The sequence below is a fragment of the Euwallacea similis genome, chromosome 23, assembly GCF_039881205.1.
Source record: "Euwallacea similis isolate ESF13 chromosome 23, ESF131.1, whole genome shotgun sequence".
NCBI classification, from domain to species: domain Eukaryota; kingdom Metazoa; phylum Arthropoda; class Insecta; order Coleoptera; family Curculionidae; genus Euwallacea; species Euwallacea similis.
In genome coordinates, this window is record NC_089631.1 from 1,459,371 (window position 1) to 1,473,192 (window position 13,822).

Below are 13,822 nucleotides of genomic sequence, written 5' to 3' on the forward strand. Positions count from 1 at the left end.
AGTTGGTCCGCCACTGCACATAAGATTAGCCCATAGCTTTGCATTAGCACTAACTGCACCTTTTCTTCAACAAAATCCTTAATTCTTAAGTACATACTGTTGGATCGAATTTGGTTACTCAGTTCAATATTAAACTTATACTATAACTAAAAATCTATTAACAATACATTAAATCTACGAATAGAGGATCATAAAATAATACTAACATTTTTTTGTTTTATTGGCCCAACAGTTACTGCTTGCAACGTATTAGATCTAGACTAAAAAACAGGAATAAAGTCATGGTGGGTATGGGACAAATCGTCATCCATCGTCAGCAAAACCATGAAGGTGAAGAACATGCCTATTGCACTTAAAAAGTGCCAGATATCGTGGTAATCGTAGAAGCGAAGGAGCTTGCATTCTATGTTAAAGGTACGGGATTGAGCAGGAGTTTTCTACAAATAAAGGCGAAAATATTTGTTTAAGAAACTGCACATCATTAGGGCAAAAAAAGTTGAATGTATTTGAGACATTTGAATACTTACCGACCAAGATATGGCTTTGTGCAGGAAGAAATACATTGCAGTTATTGCACAAATGGTTGATATAATTAGGAAGATCCATGTGACTATTTTAACACTTTCCTTGTGTAAATACTGAAAACGATATAATATATACAGAACCAATAATTTACTTTGGTACAGAACATTCTGATTTATAGTTCAGCAGCTCATGTTCCCAAGTTTCGGGAAAAATAGTAATAAATATCAATAAATTATAACGATACTTTTACAGAAACGAATTTTTTTACTCACTTTCATAATAATATAGAAAAAGAAATACAGGAGCGTGTTGGACATAAAAACTAAAAGCAGGAAAACTGCAAAGTTTTTGGGGTGGTAAGTAAGGGCGTAAGTGGCCAAGGCATAGTTGCATAAATTCCCCGTTAAGAGCATCACAAAGCGGGCTAAAACAATCCATACATTTTCCCAAGTTTTCAAATTAACTCGCAAGCTTACCCTTGTAGCAGGGCTTTAAGATATTTAAGGGCCCGGCCCAGAAGTCGTGTTTAACCACGTGTCCTAAACGTTGAAGGGAAGCCATGTCTATAAATGAATTATTTTTGATTATGCAAAATTTAGTACTTAACTGCTTACTTAATTTCCAACATCCCATGTAGTAGACCTTAATGCTAAGATAGAAGCAGGTCAATATGTGTAACGTCACGAAGAAGATCCAGAATTCTTCTGTATTCTCAAAAATTCCAATCATGCCTGTGGAGAACTGACTGATATATGAAGGTGTATTGGTGCAAGATGGGACATACCTAAAACTATGGCTATTGCTAGCACACCGAAGGTGGAATAGGCGTTTGCGTTAATGTCAGGATGTCGGTTTTGATAAAGTTTAATCATGCATAAAACTGCCATCACGTACATAAAACTCGAGTCTACAAAACTGATAAATTATCAAGTTGAACGGTTTGCCAAAGTTATTTTACCAAATTGGAAGTTCGTTTGGCTGGGACAGACATGGTAACTACCACTCAACACTCCCTCCATAATCAAAGCGACACCCATAGCGTAGAACAAACCGTAATGCTGTGGAATTCCATATTGCTAGAAAAGCAAAAATTGTAATAGAAGTCTATTGATTTGGGCGGTCATACCCTATCAAAATCTTGGTCTTTATGTGTTAATTCTCTATTGTAGGTGATGAACAAAAAGAGGATTCCCAGCAAAACATAGCCAATGTTGGAGAAAACGTGGTTGAAGTCACTTAAAAAGCCTAAAGGGTGGGCACAGAGGAAGTTGTAGTAGCATAGGTCTTGTTCCCCAGTTTCATTCAATACCTATTAAGACAAATTCTTATAAAGAGTACTCGAGACAATTACAAATTATACAAAATCATCATAATTAACTTTACCTTTTGGTACGTAATTACCAGCTGCACCACTGGTAAACCATAGAACAAGGCCACTGTCAGAACATTGTAGAGATACAAGTAGCTCTTTTTCGCTAATACCTACAATTAGAGGTAAGTCAGGGCTAAAGGTAAAACTTAAAAGTTTCTTTCACTTTTGGAGGTTTTCGGGCCAAATCTGATAACACCGGCTGACTTCTGCACAGCCGCATCTCACGGTCAAACTCAATTTCCTGTATGTGGTCATAGTCGGTTTCGTCCAGTGACTGCGAGTCTAGATTAGCTGCACCTTGGTAAATGGTAAATTCAGCAAAAAAAAATCAGAAATTCTATATTTTTGAGGCTCAATAGTTATTACCAGTCACATGATGGGAGGGCTTGAAAGGTTCACTTAAAGACTCTGCCAGAATAAATTATAATTGACATACATTTTGGATAATGAAAGTTCATGGATTGTTCATGAATGAAATTGAAGTTTTCAATCCTGCTTTTTTCACGTGACTTGCAATATTCGTAAAATCATAGAGAGTATTAAAAACTGATAAATGATAAAATAGAAAATAATAAGAGATAAAAAGAATTAAAAAAAAGAAAAACACATAAAACCCTTTACATTACATCATATTGCACTGTCAAACACATGAGTCTCATACCTGAATCTTCAGTTCTTTCAGTCCTGCTTTGGCCTGCAATTCTCAAGGTCCCTGAATAAAGAACAAAGCGAACACAACATGAGCTTACAATAATAAGCCACCTTTACACTATTTCTATATTTACTCTTTAATTGTGCTTTTTCTTACTCGAATTTAGAGATGTTATAGTGGTGTCATTATCCACTGCATACTGCATTTGCCTTGGCACATTATTCGTCCTTGAGCACAAAAAGAAGAACAACCCAAAAATTATGTAAAAACCTCCTGAAAGGGAATTAACATTTAATTTCTGGCTAAGTTGGGGAGGATCTAAAGGCAGCGTTCTCAATGTGGTGCTTATGGCTCATGCATAACAATAAAAATACCATGAAGTCTAGATTTTCTTCTAAAGGAACGTTATCTTTAGGTCCTATGCTGCAATTAAGTTATTGTAAGTAACCAAAGTCAGTAAAATCGTTTTACTTCACTTACCAATACAGCAAAATGTTATAATAACAGCAAACACATAGTCAGCATAGGTAATACTCGGTTTAATGGTGAGGTATAATTTCTTAGTCCTGTCCCCTTGCACTGAAGGCGTAAGCTCTTTGGTACAGTCATAATCATTAGCTTTGGCAACGAATACTATGTAGAAACCATATGGGAATTTGTATTTCTGGAACAATGACGCATTGTCAAGCCAAATTACGACACGAATATGTTTGACAAATATCTTATATTGATATGAAAATAGATTCACATATCGATATCGCAGCGAAATCGATGAAGACATGCGAATTAATGCTGCTGGGACAATAACAAAAGGAGGATTAGATATTTATTTCGCATTTCTTCAACTTCGGCCTGTTAGAGATCAAAGACTATCTGGGCAATAACTTTGAATTCAATACTAACAGTGTACCTTTCCCAGGAATTTCTGCCCTTCTGATCGCAGTTCAAAACCGCCATGGTCGAATACCTGCTCTCGCAGCCAGGAATCGACATTAGCCCCTACGTATTTCATGCTTTGCTGCAGATGGTGAGTAAAATAGCCCCGGTCGCCGAAGTTAATACCTTCTGATGATCGTTACGTAATACATTATTTCCTAACAGAAATTGGGACCCCACCCTTATCCCTAAGTTTGACATATTAACCTTAACCCGTCAAACTTAGGTGTCAAGCAAATTTATCTCTTATCTGTTATTAAAATGAAGGGCAAGAACCTCGATGTACCGTACAAGAGGCTCTCAGGCGTTGACCCTTCCCTCATGGCGCGACCTAGCATCCTCTTGCCCTACTTACAAGAATCCGAAAAGAAGTTCTTCGAACTCGTCGCCTCCGGGGACGTATTAGCCGTCAAAGATTTTCTGGAGAATAACTCTGGATTCAACATCAACTGTGTAAATTTCCAAGGCGTTTCCGCTCTCCTAATCGCAGTCAAGAACCACATGGACTCTATGGTCGAGTACCTGCTTGCTCAGCCACGTATCGACATTGGTGACTGCGTACTGCACGCGGTTAAAGACAACCAGCGCAGGATTTTGGAGGTTCTGCTGCAGAAAATTAGCGAAACGGCCCCAAGTCTGGAGTTCGTTGGAGTGATCCACAGCACGGACTTTCCGGACTATGTTACACCGCTAATATTAGCTGCACAATGTGGACATTACGAGATTATTCAGCTTTTGATCCAAAGGGGGCATACAATAGACAAACCGCACCCGCCTAGCTGTAGATGCGCAGACTGCCGCGTGAACTTGGAAAGAGACGATTTACTCTACGTGGAAAGTTTAAAGTTAAATTTGTACAGAGCAGTCTCAAATCCTGCCTACATTTGCCATTCCACCTATGACCCTATATTGGCAGCATTCCAATTCGCTAAAGAGCTGAAGGAATGTTCGGATATAGTGCCAGAGTTTCGCATAGCTTACGCGGAGCTATCCAAAGAAATCAGCAGCTTCGCTGTTGATCTTATAGCTTGCTGCAGAAGTACTAGCGAAATGGAACTCATCCTGAAGCAAACGCTTGGAATGACTTCGCGCATCTACAGCTTACCCCGGTTGGTCTTGGCCATGGCTTACAAGCAGAAGACCTTCGTGGCCCACCCTAACACTCAGCAAATCGTTGAGGCCACCTGGTGCGGGGACTGGCACGAGTATAAATTGAAATCTCCCCTTGTCAGATACCTTCTTCCGATTTTGCGAATATTTTTCCTGCCCATTATAGCTGTAATGAACTTGGCAATGCCAAATCACAGCCTCACGAAACACTGGAGCATACCCTTGAATAAAATGATTAGCCACATTGCGGGGTATTTGGTCTTTTTGCTCATAATATTCTTGGAGTCCAATTTAGACAAAACGGGGCAAAAGAGACGGCCCCCTAATTCCGGGCTGGAGTATGTCATAATCGCCTTTGTCGCTGGCAACATTTGGACTAGTTGCAGGATGCTACTGCTCATTGGACCACGCACGTACTTCCGAAAGCTCTGGAACTGGTACGCAGTAATTAATAACGTGCTGTTTATTCTCACATTCCTGTTCTGGCTCGCCTCATACTGTGACGCTGTTAACAATGACCAAGTAGACTTAGAACGTAAATACTGGCACTATTTGGACCCCCTCTTAATCGCTGAGGGCACCTTCGCAATTGCAGTGATAATGGCGTTTTTGAAGCTACTGTTTTTTTGCAGACTCAACTACTATCTAGGACCCCTGCAAATTTCACTGGGGAAAATGTGTGCGGATATGGCTAAATACATCACAATATTCAGCATAATAATTTTATCATTCAGCGGGGGCTTGTGTCGGTTTTATCAGTACTACGACGGAATGGTGCAGATAGACGAGAACCAAATGAAGACCCAACAAGTATCCTCATTTGTGGACATTTATTCTACCTTAAAAACGTTTTTTTGGGCCATACTTTGCATGACTCCTCTGGAGAGCGCAGACGTGATAATCGAAAATCTGCCAGGGGACACACCTGCAAGCACCATAATCAATAAGCACAGCTTTACAGAGGCGGTTGGATACATATGTTTCGCCCTATTTGAAGTCTTAATAGTGATTATGATCGTCAACATGCTCATTGCCACAATGTCCTCAACTTTTCAGAGAGTTCTAGATAATTTAGACGTCGAATGGACCTTTGGAAAAACCGATTTCTATATAGAGTATATGCTGCATACCGTCACCCCCTCGCCCTTTAATCTTATACCAACCCCTGCGGGGGTGAGAATGTTTATGGAGATGATGAGTGGGGCAAGAACTGTGAGGAATGTGAACAAGCAAGGGAGCTGTTTCCAAAGATCACCATGTCTGAAAAAAGAATCTATAGACAAACAAGCAGATCAAATGGAGTATCTGGCATTGATGTCCCTGCTAGTTCAGAGGTACTTCAGGGAAAAAGATGAGGCCCATCAAGCTACAACAGAAATGGATATGTTGAGGCAAGAGGTCCACGAGCTGAAGGTGCTGCTCAATGACATAATAGCAGAGAAGAAAGGCTAATTTTTTTAGATTATATTATGTTTTAAGATAGTAAAGAAAGATTTACTTACAGGGATTGTTATTCCTCCTTTTGTGGTGAAAGTCTCGTAAAAGCCTCTAAAGGTGATGTCCTGATTTAAATCGAATACTGGGCACTGAAAACAACTTTTTGGGTTTTCTCCCTTGAACACCAGAAATTTGGAATACTTACACTGACATTCTGGATACTGATAATGGTACAAATCTGATCCTCAGAGTTAACTTCCAGGATAACAGTATCATAGTTAGACTCCCTTGCCTTTAAACTCGTTAAGTTACTAGAACTGGTAAAATTGTAAAAAAAGTATCTGAAACAACTCATTTAAAGTAACATTAGGCAAAACACAACTTAACTCACTGAGGCGCGCTTGGGCTTATATTAACTGGATAGTCAATGCTATGCTGCAAATGGAAATACTTAGGGAAGTCCACAGTGACTGTAAAGTCCACATTGCCTTTTGAGGATGTGGACAATGTCACAATGGGATTATCATGCTCAATTCTTTTATATGCTATGAAAGTTTTAATTTAATGAATCAAAGGTGCCTAATGTGTGTAATCAACTAACTAGTTAATTTACTGCCTCTTAGAATATCATAACACAAGGTTCGGGAAGTGTTCATGTAATTTTCCTCTTCACTTTCAGTCTCCACTGCAAGAGGGAGCTTCCAAGAAAGCAGTTCTTTTGGCTGCCGAGTGGTGACCATTAATGGATTATAAATTGTGGCATTTTTGGTTAAAACAGTCACCCGGGGAGGTCCAAAGTTCTGAAGTAAAACAGTTTAAATTAAATTAGAAGCCAAGTTAAAAATTGATGTACAAGGTGTCCAACATGACTGGGGCAATGTACTTTTCTACTTTATGTGTAAAAGAAATGATCATGGTGAATTGTCACAAAATCTTATCTATTTTTTACATCTCTCAAAAGGTACCAGAATTGTAAAGAAAGTCAAATTTAAAAATTGCCGTGTATATTGAAATCATATGAAGTTAGTTATAAAACAGTGATGCTATCTATTACTGTTTTATCTAAATCCTGATATAAACCTAATAAATAGTACTCCCTTACGTGTTAAAGCAAATTATAATACTCGCGAAATAAAACATATTTAATACCTTTATGGATGAATCCTCATTTGAAAATTCATAAATGTACTCAACAGAACTATTCACAAACCCTTGGTATGGTACTGAATAGTTTGCAGGAGATATCACAGTTCTGTTTAAAATGATACATGCTGAGTGCTGTAAGAAAAGCACCAGGAGAAAAAAACAAAACATTTTGTGGAAAATTATGACTTTGCATGTAATTAAAGTCTACTATCGCGGTTTATCGGATATTTGATTGTGCAGTTCTGTGCGTGAGTCACTGCCGGTTTACTACGGAAAGTGGAAGAAGCACTGCGGTATCGTTTTCTGGGAATATTCTTAATATTGGCTTACGATATTTAGTATGGTAAACAGTGATCAGCACAACGGTTTCGGTATTTTTATTGTCAATTAAAGCTCAATTTTAAAACAATAACAAAAGTTCTAAAAAATTAATTTAAAGATTAGAATAAGTGAGGTTAGAAAGATGTCAGTAGTGTGACAATTGTTAGTGACATTACAAGGTCCACCTTTGTCAGTATATATCTAGGTGATTTCGCTTATTGTACTGTAAATAAAAACTGTATTCACAATTCACTCATTTCCCGATAACCCAGTCCCTTTTAATTTATGAAACTAGTCGTTCAATCTGAGTGAAAACAATACAAAATGCGGGATTTGTAATTTTTATTTTCAGTTTTGAAATTGTCAGCAAAGGACATCAATGCTTTCCGTACAGTTCTGTTTTCACTAATATAGTGAAAACACTTAAAATATTTTAACCTCACTTGTTGTGTTTTGATTTGATACTAGAGGATTAAATTTAAAAAAATACCCATAAAATATTGATTAAATACAAAAAAAGGCAAATTTGTGAATGTAGATGTATGAAAAACACTTTACTACTATTAATTTTAGCTTCAAATCGCACTACAATAAACCTTAAATTAGGTGTTTCCCAACCACCTAAAAATTCCCATAGAGATAAGATGCACAACAACTCATCTTTAAGAAGGGAGAATGTTAAGTGCAAGCACGGAAGAGCCCAGCAATGTAACCACCACACAATCCCCATTCCAAGATGATGATGGCAAATACCTCATCGTACCGTTAGTTGTTATAGTTCTTGTGATGTTACTTTCACTACTTGTAAGTTAGTTACGTTAACTTTGCAGTTGTTAATGGACCTTTACAGGTGTATTGTATGGCGAAAAGAAGAAAAATGGACAAACTTCGAAGAGATGTTGCCAGATTATATCATTTCGACCAAAAAGATTTGGAAAGGGAATCACTCTATAGCCAAGAATATTCCTATTATGGTTCAGGGAATCAAACTCCTCCCTTTATGAATGAGGGAGAAGACATCATGCCTACCACAAATCTGTAATAATGATGTGCCATCATTGATTTTTTATAAATAGTTATAATTAATGCAGAACTCATTTTGTTCAAACAGGGCAAAAAGCCAATTTTGGATTGTTAAAACTAGGATTCCTGGTCAGTATGGTACACTGTGCATATTTCTGACTGTGTCTGACTTATTAATGCATTATTAGATTATTTGCCTTCTTGTGATCAATATGTGATATTAAGAACATGTTTTATTGGTAAATCTGCTTATGAATGGTTAAAATAAAGTTGACTGAATGAACAAACTTAGATATACAAACTAGAATATTGGTGGAAACAATTATGGATAACACTGAGTTTTAATTAGAATGAGTTTTATTGGCTTAATTTGTATTATTTTTCAGACCTATATCTATTTCTATATTAATGATCTCCCAAAAGCTGTGAGGCGGGTCAACTTTGCAATATTTGCAAACAACAGAACTGTGTGTCTCCTTGAGGCCTCCATGTCTAAGGTTCTCCATAACAGACCCAGAATACCATGCAATTCCATCGCTTCAACTCCTCCACTTCTGTGTGTAAGGCATCACTTCTGAACAGATTCAAAGAAAAAAACTTGATATTTATTAAAAGACACTGAAAATAATCTTTTATGAGAGAGAAATCTATTAATATTATAAAAATTATTTTGCAGCTCTCAAAACTTCTTAACAAAAAAAGCATTGAGATGGCTGCTCTCAAAATTATCTTGGCATTTTATAAATGGTCCTTAATGAAATTGGAAACTTTAAAGCTGAAAATTCCCAAAAGAGCACAAATAAGCTCTGATATAATGACATTTTATTATACCAAAAAAATGTCTTTGTGCGTGATTGTCCAAGGCTGCTTACTCGTAAAATTTTTCTTCTCCTTAGTTTCATCATTGTTAGTTGTTTTTAAAGTCAAAATGCTCCAAAGAATGCATGAGCATGAAAATGCTGTAGAATATTCAATATCAATTATATTTAATTTTATAAACTTTGCACAAAAAAGGTTCGATGAATATAGAAAGTATGGGATCTAATTCAAGTAGCATCCCCGCATAAGTATTTGCTGTAAAGAGGGGCTGAAAATTACTGGTAAGATGTAGATTTGTCCGTACCAAAATCCTTAAAATCAATTTTATATTCAAAAGAAAGTCAACTCATGCCCAAGATATCAATGTCCTTGTATTTCCTTTTCAACTTTTCGATACCGACCATTTCACGGGATGTTGACTCTAAAACCAATTTTCACATAAAGTGAGCTAGTTTATAAATAAGTAGCTCCATTATACCTTTCAAACTAGCTCTCCTTTTCTTCGTAGTACTTGGGATGTTTCCATTTTTTTGGCTAAAATTTAATTTGTTATTGAAAGAACAATTATGCCGTGTGCATCGTTATTATCGCTATTTCTGGTTAATGTTCCCATCACCCATGCACTCATATAAGTATAAGGCACGTACTTTTTGCTTCCAATAACTTTGTGAGGGTTTCCAACTACATTTTCTGCTTCTATGGATTTTGAACCGGTCAAATTTAAAGAACTCTGTGCATTTAAAAGCCTCTTTTGAACGCAAGTGTCGTCGGCTTCATTTGTTAATTCAGCACGCGGCCCATTTGAGGGGCTCTGCATCTTTGAAAGCCTCCTGTCAACGCAAGAGTTGCCAACTTTTATGATCGATTCTGGACGCAATAGATTTAGAGAGTTCTGTTCCTTTGAAAACTCTTTATGAGTACAAGCTTTGAGCGCCGAATTAGTGAATGCTGGTGATTCTGACTGTGAACGTGACGCATTTGAAGAGCTCTGTATCTCCGATAGCCGGTGTTCAACGCAAGAGCTGCTGGCTTTTTCTGTCGATTCTGGAGGTAAATGATTTGGCAAGTTCCATTCCTTTGAAAATTCTTTTTGAACACAAACTTTGCCGCCTGAATTAGTCAATTCTGATTGCGGCTCATTTGAGGAACTCAGTACCTCTGAAAGCCAGTTTTCAGCGCAAAAACTGATGGTTCTTTCTGTCGATTCAGAAGATAATACATCTAGAGAATACCTTTCCTTTGAAAACTTCTCTTGAATGCTACCTTTGTGGACTGAATTAGTGACTTCTGATGGGTTTGAATGTTGCCCATTTGAGGAGCTTGGCATCTTTGAAAGCCAGTTTACAAGACAAAAACTGTTTGTCCTTTCTGTCGATTCAGAAGGTGACAGACATGGAGAGTCCCTTTCCTTTGAAAATTCCTCTTGAGTATCGCATTTGTCTGCTGAATTAGTCACTTCTGGTTGGTTAGAATATGGTCCATTTGAGGAGCTTAGTACCTTTGAAAGCCAGTTTTCAACACAAGATCTCCTGACTATTTCTGTCGATTCAGAAGGTAATAGACTTGGAGAGTCCTGTTCTTTTGAAAACTCCTTTTGAGTACATGTCTTATGGGCTTTATTAGTTGATGGTGTTCCAAGATGTGGCCCATTTGAAGAGCTGTGTACTTTTAAAAGCCAGTTAGGCAGGTTACTTTTGCTATTCCCTTCTAAAGCAACAGGAGATGCTTGACTTGAACCCATATTATTCCCAGGTTTAAAAGTCTCTTTCAATTCATTTCTCTTCAAGTTTCTTTCAGTGTCCTGTGATCTAGTATTAGGTAAGTTATCACAGAGCTTTTCTGCAGTTTTACCATTTGATGTATCTAAAACTAACTCCCCAGATTTGTCCGTGTTACCTGAAAATACTTACGTTGACTTTTAATTATAAATCCATTTCCAAGCTCACCTACATGGACAATTAAATTCAGCTTTCAAAATACTTAACCAGACATCATCGTTGGACATTTTTTGAATATTACGTTCTGCCGCCTTAAGGAATAACACACAATTATTGGCTATTTCAGAGCTCTCTTGGGTATCAACCACCACATAATGGCATGATTTTGATTCCTCCAACAACATGTTCTTAAAGTCTGGATCCTGCTTATACAACAACGCCTCGCCACCTGCAATTTTACCCACACTAAAGACACTAATATTCAAACTTGTTTGAACTTACAGCACTTCTCAATAAAAACTCTAATTGTCTCATAATCCTGTTCATCAAAGAATATGAATAACGCATTATTGAATAAAGTCTTTCTCTTTGCTTTGGGGTTTATATCTACAATACCCTTGTTTTTCAAACAGACGTCGATTTCTGGCATGTACCTGTATATGTTAGGTAAAGCTGGTGCTTGGTCAATGCCCCTCTCTAAATCTGTAAAGTATTTTGGGGTCACCACATATTTCCTTGCAATGAGGTAGTGCAATATTGAAGTGCTTCTCATCATTTCTTGACTCACAAAGGAGGTTACATAATAATTGTTGCTTTTGGAGTAGTCACGAGTATAGTTCAACTTTAAATTTCTAAGGGCTGAGGTTAAGGAATATGTGTCTTGCTCTATATGGATGTTGATTTGGGTCTCTATGAAGCTAAAAATTAGGAGTTAATGAATTTTATTACAAGGTTTAAAGAATAATGTAGTTACGCATAACTGCAGTTTTTTTTGCCAAAGGTTATAGCGTCCTTGTGCTTTAATTTGACACAAGTTTTTATGGGGATATTATTCACCCAAGTGCCATGCTTGGAATGTGCATCTTGAATGTATGCCATACCATTCTGTAATAAAGTTCAACGGTTTTAAATTAAATTCATAAAATTTTCCTTCGACTGGCAAGAAAAGTGACATTTTATTTACAGAAAACCAATTGTTAAGTGTCATTTTTAATGTATAAGGAAGAACTACTTAATTATTTACCTTGATTTGCAAAATGGCATGCTGTGCACCAACACTGGAGTCTTTCAAATGGATATGATTCCGTCTACTTCGACCTATGGAGTATGTGTTATTGGATCCAAGAATATGGAGATCCCCTAAAAAAATTGACAATTAATTGCATTTAAAATCTTGATAATGCCATAATTTGGATATTAACTGTAAGCATTATTTCAATTAACACATTAATAGAGTAATGAGCTAAATATGGATTTGAAGAGATATTCAACACTAGGAAAATTTAAACTCAGTGCACACTAGTTCACGTGTCGGAATAAGCTATTAGTGTGTACACAATGCCAACTTCATATCTTAAAAACTGAAGGAGCTATGTGTGAGAGAGCAAAATTAAATTTAGAAAGAAACTTGGAACTTTCAATACCCTTTTCTTTAATAATGAAGCACTTGTGGAGATATGTTCATAGGAAGTTTTCTGCTTTAAATCATCAGAGCTATCACCAAGTCCAACATTTACAGGTAATTCTAAGACACTATATATAATTGATGCTATCAGCTTTGTAGTGCATTTGTATCAGGTCCTGGAACAGCAAACTCAGGAATAACTTATTAGATAATTTATTTAAGTGTTAAATAATGCACCTCAATCAAGTTTAAAAAAATTAAGAACTTGGTAAACAAAGTACACATACATCAATGCAACCTTTTAGCCAAGAGTTTACAAATATTGTCAAATTTTTAAGGACTAAAACTGAGAGCTAACACACATAGAGGTTCTATGGCTATGAGGCAACAATCGGCTAATCTATTATTTATATCTTTAAAGCTTAATACTTAGACAAATAGCAAGACTGATCTTTTATTGGGGCATTGCAGTTATTCTGATTTAAAGAAATGTGGATGTACTTAAACTCTAGTTCTTACAAAGAAAAGGAGTGAAAGCTTAATTATAAAAACCAACCCTTTTCTTGAGGATAATTGGTACTAAGATCTAGTCATGCTGGGTGTATTATCAAAAAATGATGATGTACACAGGTATAACGTAAGAGTACACTACAATCTTGTAAGGGAAGATTCATCTTAAACTCAGAGGCGATATCTATTATGTAAAACCGTATTGCATACTATATACACTAAATGTTTCATAGTACTTATAGTATTTATTTACCATTTGGAATACTTTTTAACGCCATAACCATGCTTGAACTGTAGATTAGGTCTTTTTTAACCAAATACACAAAAAAGTGATTTCTTTGCAGGATACAGAGAGTGGCATAATGTGAAACTTTGTATTTGCACATCAACACATCAAAAGATATTTAAACATTAGTGTATACACATTTCATTTAAACATTTAAAGCGTCTAATTACAAACAGTTAATTATGACGATGCTACTGTCAACCTTGAGAGTAAACATGTCAACCACAGAAAAAACGCGTTCTAATTGTTCTAGATCCTCGCTCTCGGAGCAATTAGCGCAAAAAATTAGTGTAAAGCCCTTAAGGTTGAAGGCTTCATTTAAATAATGGCAAGTGACGTCTTA

General features: G+C 36.6%; 3 protein-coding genes across 9 annotated transcripts; 1 reads left to right on the forward strand and 2 right to left on the reverse strand.

The window, feature by feature from the left end:
• Positions 1 to 7,574, reverse strand: LOC136416469 (SID1 transmembrane family member 1-like). Of its 4 annotated transcripts, XM_066401655.1 has the most exons (18): positions 7,182 to 7,572; positions 6,634 to 6,832; positions 6,424 to 6,577; positions 6,238 to 6,373; positions 6,098 to 6,181; positions 3,030 to 3,213; positions 2,706 to 2,822; positions 2,559 to 2,609; positions 2,061 to 2,194; positions 1,909 to 2,007; positions 1,652 to 1,834; positions 1,484 to 1,601; positions 1,310 to 1,432; positions 1,140 to 1,256; positions 1,002 to 1,088; positions 798 to 949; positions 528 to 638; positions 2 to 437 (listed from the first exon to the last, which is right to left on the reverse strand). In XM_066401655.1, the coding sequence occupies exons 1-18, from the start codon at positions 7,344 to 7,346 to the stop codon at positions 261 to 263; spliced, it is 2,391 nt and encodes a 796-aa protein (XP_066257752.1). In that variant the 5' UTR covers positions 7,347 to 7,572; the 3' UTR covers positions 2 to 260. The 4 variants fall into 4 exon arrangements, with proteins under 4 accessions (XP_066257750.1, XP_066257752.1, XP_066257753.1 ...); XM_066401653.1 differs by having other exon boundaries at positions 1 to 437; positions 1,002 to 1,256; positions 7,182 to 7,574; XM_066401657.1 differs by lacking the exon at positions 2,559 to 2,609 and having other exon boundaries at positions 3 to 437; positions 7,182 to 7,571.
• On the forward strand, positions 3,714 to 6,047 carry LOC136416497 (short transient receptor potential channel 4-like). Its single transcript, XM_066401694.1, has one exon. The coding sequence runs from the start codon at positions 3,747 to 3,749 to the stop codon at positions 6,045 to 6,047; it is 2,301 nt and encodes a 766-aa protein (XP_066257791.1). The 5' UTR covers positions 3,714 to 3,746.
• A 1,317-nt stretch (positions 7,575 to 8,891) lies between the features above and the next one.
• Positions 8,892 to 13,614, reverse strand: LOC136416455 (nibrin-like). 4 transcript variants are annotated; one of them, XM_066401630.1, is made up of 9 exons: positions 13,447 to 13,614; positions 12,303 to 12,418; positions 12,033 to 12,163; positions 11,561 to 11,976; positions 11,292 to 11,507; positions 9,989 to 11,237; positions 9,820 to 9,875; positions 9,646 to 9,762; positions 8,892 to 9,596 (listed from the first exon to the last, which is right to left on the reverse strand). In XM_066401630.1, the coding sequence occupies exons 1-8, from the start codon at positions 13,577 to 13,579 to the stop codon at positions 9,683 to 9,685; spliced, it is 2,397 nt and encodes a 798-aa protein (XP_066257727.1). In that variant the 5' UTR covers positions 13,580 to 13,614; the 3' UTR covers positions 8,892 to 9,596; positions 9,646 to 9,682. The 4 variants fall into 4 exon arrangements, 3 of the variants coding, with proteins under 3 accessions (XP_066257727.1, XP_066257726.1, XP_066257728.1); XR_010752707.1 differs by having other exon boundaries at positions 8,894 to 9,096; positions 9,395 to 9,762; XM_066401631.1 differs by having other exon boundaries at positions 8,895 to 9,096.
• Positions 13,615 to 13,822: the final 208 nt, after the last annotated feature.